The 8,224-nt window shown below is 44.5% G+C and overlaps 1 protein-coding gene across 1 annotated transcript; it reads left to right on the top strand.

Annotated features, from left to right (window-relative positions):
- The first annotated feature begins 825 nt into the window (after positions 1–825).
- LOC136481846 (disease resistance protein RGA5-like) lies at positions 826–4,675 on the top strand. Its single transcript, XM_066479124.1, has 2 exons — positions 826–1,652; positions 2,297–4,675. The coding sequence occupies exons 1-2, from the start codon at positions 826–828 to the stop codon at positions 4,311–4,313; spliced, it is 2,844 nt and encodes a 947-aa protein (XP_066335221.1). The 3' UTR covers positions 4,314–4,675.
- Positions 4,676–8,224: the final 3,549 nt, after the last annotated feature.

The following is an 8,224-nucleotide window of genomic DNA, read 5'->3' as shown; positions in this document are numbered from 1 at the left end:
ACCGGGGACACTGACGGATGACGTGGCAAAGAGTCTCCTGGCGCAGGGCATGTGGGTCCACATCTTTGATCCCTCTCCGGCTCTCCCCGCCTCCACAGATGATAGTGTCCCACGGGCAAGCACTGATCTCTTGCGCCGTTGCCCAGCTGTGCTCCCTGCTGCTGGATCTCGGTGGACGACAACGCGGGGACACCTTGACTTGACTTGAGAGTGAGGCACGGCCAACCCGCGTTGCTTGCATTTCACCACCACATCACCCCACACAAGGTAGCTAGCATTTCACTGAGAGCGAGTGCTCTGCCTCTGCGAGTCCAGATGGCCGAAGTGATGGCGAACGCCGCCACGAGCGTGTTCGGCTCCGTCATCGCCAAGCTGGCCGCCATGCTCACCGAGAATACCAGCTCGCCAAAAAAGTCGAGAGCGGGATCTGCTTCCTGCGACACGAGCTGAGCACCTCGGATATCGTGAGCTATCCTACGATATCGGGGTTTGCTTGGTCTTCAACCAGTTGAATATTGTTTTTACTTCCTGGCGTGACATCGCAAGTTGCACGTCGGCCAGCACAGCAGCACTTATCGTCACATGGCTTGCGGATTGAGATGGCCTGGCCGAAATAGAAAAACTGAGAGAGAGAGAGAGTTGGTGGAAGAAAGTGGTTACGGAGGAAAGTGGAAGGAAACTTCGTGTCGTTCCCAGTGCTCAGCCGTAGAAATGAGATGCGTTGTTGTTTGCCCCACTTTAACCTGAGAACTGAATCACCTATCCTCTCTCATACCACCGCACAAGCTAGCTAGCATTTCACTCAGCCAGTAGTCGCGAGTCAAGATGGCTGAAATGATCTCGAGCGCCGCCACGGGTGTGTTGGGCTCTGTCATCGACAAGCTGGCCGCCATGCTCACCGACAAGTACAACCTCGCCAGAGACGTCAAGCAAGGGATCGAGTCCCTGCAAGACGAGCTGCGCACCATGGAAGCCATGCTGCTGATGCTCGAAGACAAGGACGACGACCAGATCGATCCACTCGCCAAAGACTGGAGGAGCAAGGTGCGTGAGCTGTCCTACGAAATTGAGGATTGCATCGACCGTTTTGTGCTCAATCACAGCCATGGAGATGGAGGTTCCACGGCCAACTTCGTGCACAAGGCCATTCAAATGGTGAAAACGTTGTTCAAGGACAGAGGAATAGCAGAGGAGATCCGACGACTCAAGAGGCTCGTGAGCGAGCAGAGCGAGCGGGGGAAATGCTACTACGACATCAATCAGTGTCTCCTCGCCTCCTCATCTCAGCCAGTGCCGTTGGATCCTCGAGCACCTGCACTCTTTCAGGAGGCCAGGGATCTTGTTGGAATCGATGCTCCTCGTGAGGAGATCATCAGCTTATTGAGATGTGAAGACAAGGAGCACAAGGTGGTGTCCATCTATGGGATAGGTGGACAGGGGAAGACCACTCTCGCCATGGAGGTGTACCACAAAATCACTGAAGCTGCTTTTGATAGCCGGGCTTTTGTGTCTGTATCACAAACTCCAGATATGAAGAAACTTCTTAGAGATATGTTGTCTCAAATAAGCAAGAGCCATTTTGACCAGTCACAGATGTTAGAGACAGTTGAGCAGCTCATCCGCACAGTGAAAGAATGCTTAAAGGACAAGAGGTAATCAATATTATTTCTTTTTCTAATAGTTAACCAGTTCATCTAGCTAGAATAATGTCGTGCAATATTTGTTCATCACATGAGCTCACCTAATTATTAGGCCATTTATGAAATTTTCTGGGAATTTTAAAAAATGATTCATTTTTTCCTGGCCTAATGAACTTGACAGCATAAAATTACCTCAGATACTTCAATGGCTCAGCATATCTATCAAATGTCATCATTAAAGATGTTGCAACAATGAACAAACTCAAGTCAACTGTGCATCATTTTGGTAAAAAAATTACTTTACACCATCTAATCCATATTCAATAAAATTACTTCTTGGAAAATATGACCAGAATTCTAAATATCCATAAAAATCTCATTTTGGAACTCAGTTTTTGAACTGAATGCATCATGTCTTTTGAGTGGGTCTCTAGGTGTTCTAATGCGGCACTTACCATTTTGGAGGTTGTAACATATTTTTTAAATAATGGTAGTTTACAGACTGCATTTCTCATGTGTAATAATTACTGATAAAAAAGTGTGCCACTACGATCCATCTTACATTTCTCCGACATCTTTAACTTCACTGGAATACGCTTCAATTCATGGTTTGCCTTACATAATTAATAACGTGATTCCACAACCAACGTATGCAGGTACTTCATCTTGATTGATGATATCTGGAGTGTATCAGCATGGGAGCTTGTACGGTCTGCCTTACCTGTCAATGACAATGGAAGCATAATTATTACTACAACACGCATTGAAGCAGTAGCCAAATCTTGTTGTACTGGTATTGCTGCACAAATGTATCAAGCAAAGCCCCTTAGTCATGAGGACTCCCAAAGATTATTCTTTAAGAGGCTATTTTTGTCCGGTGATGATTGCCACCCAGATTTGAGGAAAGTATCCGATGATATTTTAAAGAAATGTTGCGGCTTACCACTAGCCATAATCAGTATAGCTGGTTTATTAGCAAACAGAAGCAAAGCAGTGGAAGTCTGGGTCAATGTATTGAGGTCTATTGCTGTTGTAGTTGACAAAGATTCTCCCATTGATAAGATGAAAAGAATTCTGCTGCTGAGTTACGTTGACCTTCCTCACCATCTAAAGAGCTGTTTGCTATATCTGAGTGTGTTTCCAGAGGATTATCCCATTGATTGCCGACAGTTGATATTGCTATGGGTAGCCGAAGGACTAATTCCTGGACAGGACAGGGAAAGTATGGAGCAGCTAGGGAGAAGTTACTTGAATGAGCTCATCAATAGAAGTTTGGTGCAGCCAACCAAGGTTGGGGGACACGGCGCAACAGTGAAACAGTGCAGAGTTCATGATGTCATACTTGAGTTCATTGTATCAAAGGCCGTGGAGGACAACTTTGTTACTATATGGAATGGTAATGGTTTTTCTAAAAATTATTCTTTGAACAAGATTCGCCGTCTATCCATCCAAAAAGACATTTCTTCCCGGGCGGAAGAGATTGCCAAGACAATAAAAAATGGAGCTCAGATCCGATCCATCAATATCTTTGGCTCAAATTCAGTTCTGGTTACTAAGCATGCCACAGAGTTCTTAAACAGACAAGTCTTGCGAGTGTTGAATATTGAAGTTGAATATTGTGAGGTTGGTGAATGCTCTCTTGGAAATGTCAAAAGTTTAGGTCAGTTGAAGTACTTGAGGATACACGGTCATGCTTCGGTCGGCAAGCTTCCACAAGATATAGAAAAGCTGCAACATCTGGAGACACTAGATGTGAGATGGCAATGTCTTGAAAAGCTACCAGCAAGTATTATCCAGTTGCAGAAGCTAGTGCGTCTTCATGTCGATCGGTCGGTGCGCCTACCCGATGGAATCGGAAGTCTGCAGGCATTGGAAGAGCTAACATGGATTGATTTGGGTATTCAATCTGTAAAGTTTATCCAAGGACTCAGTGATCTGACCAATCTGAGAATACTTGAAATTGATCTCAAGGAAGCATGTATCTCTACGCTCTCCAGGCTGTTCGGGCACCTGCGAGAACTGCGCGTGTGGGGGAGTGAACCTGATGCCACATGTTCATTCATGGCTTCGTGTGTCCCTACTCCAACACCGCTTCAAATGCTTCTTCTTGATACACATAACTTAAATAGGGTGGGCCCTCAAATTAGCTCACTAGTCAACCTGACCCGCCTCTGCATTTTTGTCCGTGGTGAAGCAGGCAAGGAAGGAATAAATATCCTAGCAAGTTTACCCATGCTGCTCTCTCTTACTGTTGGCTTATTCAATGACTTAAATTGCATCGTCTACGCAAGGCATGCAATCAGCAGACAAGGATTCCAACGTTTGGTCAAGTTTCATTTCCGCTGTTGTTTGCGTGACGTGGCATTGGAGTTTGAGCCAGGAGCCATGCCAAAGCTCCAAAGGCTCAAGCTGGAACTGATGGCACGGTGCCAGTTCAAGTTTGGGGAAGGTGGCCTCGTCCTTGGGCTGCAGAACCTGGCAGGGCTCAAACATCTGGCTATAGATATTAACTGCAGCGCTGCTGTTGCAGATGAGGTGGAGGCTTTGGAGGATGACATCAGGGGCGCAGCAGCCGTCCATCCCAACCGTCCAATACTCCAGATCCAAAGATTTCTTCGGATGGCTCAGGGGTGCAGCAGGCGTCCATCCGACCATGCCATAGTAGAAGCCTAATGAAGACCATTGTGAGTACATGATGTGGAGAATAAGTATGACCACCAATTATCATATGTTTTTCCGTTTTTAGGTACGTCCGGAGTATGTAGGAATTGAACCGGGCAAATTCGACCTCTCGGATGGCAGGCGGCACCGCTGGTTGATAGCTATCTCAGTCTTTCAGGGAGCTTCAACTTGTGGTTCCAATTGCTATGTGGCTTTTAGTTCTGACAATGCCTAGATAGGTTTGCTTGCGTAGTTTTGACAGGTACGACACTTCACTTTATTTTAGAAATTCTAGTCTTCTTTTTTATGCATTGAGTTCATCCGTCACATGGTTCATTATTGTATTTGTTTCCAAATTAAGATCGATCAGTATTTGTAACGTAACCCCCAAATTTTTTGTGTCATGTGGAACGTTATTTTAAGCTTGAGTAAAATACATCAGTGACTCTTCTGTTAATTATTCGTGACATGTGTTACGGTGCTTGAGGGCAAACTGTGGTTCCTCCCCCTTTGATCATTAATGAACCGTTGAGACTAACTAGAAGTGCTTTAATGTTAAGAAGGGTCTTGTGCACTTGGAACTGCTATTACTTATCCGTGTCTCCTAGAGCCGCCGACCACTGCTGCTAGTTACCCCGGCCCGCTGCAGACAGCCAATGGGAAGACAAAAAAAAGGTTTGAGACTTCCTAGTACAGCTATAGAGCTTTGTGTTCATTTATTGCAACAACCTGATGTAATCAAAAGTCTGCAGGCGTTGGAAGAGCTATCAATGATCGATTTGGGTATTCAATCTATAAAGTTTATCCAAGGACTCGATGATCTGATCAATCTGAGGGTACTTCAAATTAAATGGCCGTACTCTACTAAAGTACGTGATATGAAGGATCACAAGGAAGCATGTTTGTCAACGCTCTCCAGGCTGTTCAGGCACCTGCGAGAACTACGTGTGTGGCAGAGTGATCCTGATGGTTCATTCATAGCTTCGTGTGTCCCTACACCACCGCTTCAAATGCTTCTTCTTGATACACATAACTTAAATAGGGTGGGCCCTCAAATCAGCTCACTAGTCAACCTGACCCGCCTCCGCATTTTTGTCCGTGGTGAAGCAGGCAAGGAAGGAATAAATATTCTAGCAAGTTTACCCACGCTGCTCTCTCTTACTGTTGGCTTATGCAATGACAAAGATGGAGATTCAGGCATCGTCTCCCCGAGGAACGCAATCAACCCATAAGGATTTCCGCGTTTGCTCAAGTTTCATTTCCGCTGTTATTGGTGTGAGCCAGGAGCCATGCCAAAGCTCCAAAGGCTCAAGCTGGAACTGATGGCACGGTGCTAGTTCAAGTGGGAAGGTGGCCTGGTCCTTGGTCTGCAGAATTTGGCAGGCCTCAAACATGTCGACGTCGATGTTAATTGCTCTGCTGCTGTTGCTGATGAGGTGGAGGCTTTGGAGAATGACATCAGGGACGCAGCAGGCGTCCATCCCAATAGTCCCATGCTCCAGGTAAGAAGACTTGATCAAGACATATTTAGAGCCTGTTTAGATTCCAAAAAATTTTACGCAGTACTCGTCACATCAAATCTTGTGGCACATGCATGGAGTACTAGATGTAGACGAAAAAAAAACTAATTGCACAGTTGGGTGAAAAATCGCGAGACGAAACTTTCGAACCTAATTAGTCCATAATTAGACACTAATTGCCAAATACAAACAAAAGTGCTACAGTAGCCAAAACCCAAAAAAAAATTGATCTAAACGCGCCCTTAGTTCCATGGCTCAGGGGTGCAGCAGGCGTCCATCTGACCATCCCATCCCATAGTGAATGCTATTTCCAGTTGTTATCTGCACGGCACCTCTGATTGTACTTATCTCAGTTCGTCAGGGGTACTGTGTCTTTTAGTTCTAATAATGCTTAGACGTTTGCAAGGATTTATCTTGTTTTTACTTGGTTTCGTTTTAGAAAAGTCTGTTTTTTCTTTTATGTGTTGAGATTATTCTTCGCATGGGTCATTATTGCATTTCTTTCTCATGGTAGCTCACTAGTTGCTTTAAACTAGTAAAGCAAAATGCATCAGTGACCCTCAATTTGTCCCGCCTTGTATATGGTCTCTTAATATATATAGAAAAACTTGCAAACAATGGCTTTGACCTTGATATGTGGGCCTTAAAGATATCTAGTCCAGATTGTTAGAAATAATATGCTGCTCCCTTTGTACCCGCGTAGTAGGGGATGGCACTAAAGTCAGCCCTGCTGTCACATCTAGTCACTATAGCGACATGGCAATAGGATATGTCTGCGTACTAGGAGTAGATAGGAGTAGTTGGGGGTTGGAGTACTTGCCAACCACCCTTATACCTGGCAAGCTATGCAGCTCAGATACGGATACAAGTATCGGATACGATACGTATCGGATACGCGGATACACCATTTTTGAAAAAGCGATGACACAGGATATGGCTAGTATACTTTAATAATATATTTAGTAACTAAATAACAAACCGATTGTAAGTTTCATGAGTTCAACAAATAGATATCTAGGGTTCAACTTAAATTACAGAACAAACTAATGCAGCGATTTAATTTAAAAAGGTGAAATAAGGAGCATAGAGACCTTACCAGAAAATTCAATTATTACTCAATTTTATTCTCCAGCCTCTGCAATTTTGTTTTGAAGTTGTTGAAGAACTGCTTCTGTCACATTGGGGCACACATTGATTCCACGTTATGAATAGGAAGCAAATGTTGATTTAATTGTACAGTAGGATACGAGGATGACCACACAGTATTTGCATCTGAAGTGCGCGATTCTTCCAACGCTAGTGGTGGCGTTGTTGATGCTGCACCAGGCGACCTCCCGTGGCGGCGATGGGATGGATGATACAGAGAAAATCAAGGAGCCAAATCAGAGTATTAGAATGGAGCAGAAGATTCAAGGCTTCATGCCGGTCGAATTCTGCCAGAGATGGAGCTCGCCGGCCACCGGCCGTTGGATCCAGTCATCCAGATAGGCGCGTGAGAGAGGGATGTCCCGATGTACAAGCTCATGGCAGCGCGCCTGTGACTGCCGATTGCGGCGAGGGAAGGTCTGTTTGACGTATTGGGCCGTATTCCATGCCGCCCAACCGTATCCGATACAGGTATCTGAGCCAATACGTATCTGATTTTTGAGACACGCCTGGGATACGTATCCAAGACGTATCCGACACGTATTGGATACGTGATACGCTTCCCTCTAGAAGTATCCGCGCATCATAGCTGGCAAGGTACAACTAGAGTTGTACATATACTCATGCATAGCTGTGGCAGAATCGTCTAATCTAATGCCTTTTAGGCACTAAGTACTCAAGGGAGGACACTAAATTACGCAGTTCCGTCGAGCACACCCGAGGGAGAACCCAAAAATCCATATTTTTCTATTAGGATCACAAATGAGAGAATAAAGCTTACAACATTCTTAAGCCATTTCTTACATCAATTTTAATACAACATCAGAGTTATGGACAATTTGATTTAACAGCGGAATATAAACATGTGATTAGAGTTACAGCGAAAATAAATATCTATTCATGGCATGATGAAGCATTGATATATAAGCTATGCCAACAGATTATAAAATTTCTATTTATAAAAATATTTGGTGAGAGTTATAAATAAAAACTAGGATCGCAGCGTAAAGGAATTTCCTTTGAGCCACCAGGAGGAATCCACACATAAGAGTCAACTCTAGCATCCGTCTGTCACGTACAACATGGGGAAATGAAACCCTGAGTACTTAATTGTACTCCGCAAGACTTACCCATCAGGAGAAAAGAAAAGACTCTAAGAAATATGCAAGACTATCTGGCTTGTGGATTTATTGCATCTGCAGGAGTCATTACTAAGCGTGCATCCTTATATTTAATTTTATTAGCAGCCATCATTAG

This window comes from Miscanthus floridulus, chromosome 9 (genome assembly GCF_019320115.1).
Source record: "Miscanthus floridulus cultivar M001 chromosome 9, ASM1932011v1, whole genome shotgun sequence".
NCBI lineage: Eukaryota > Viridiplantae > Streptophyta > Magnoliopsida > Poales > Poaceae > Miscanthus > Miscanthus floridulus.
Note: the sequence above shows the minus strand (reverse complement) of the source record. Positions and strands in the feature narration are given on the sequence as shown.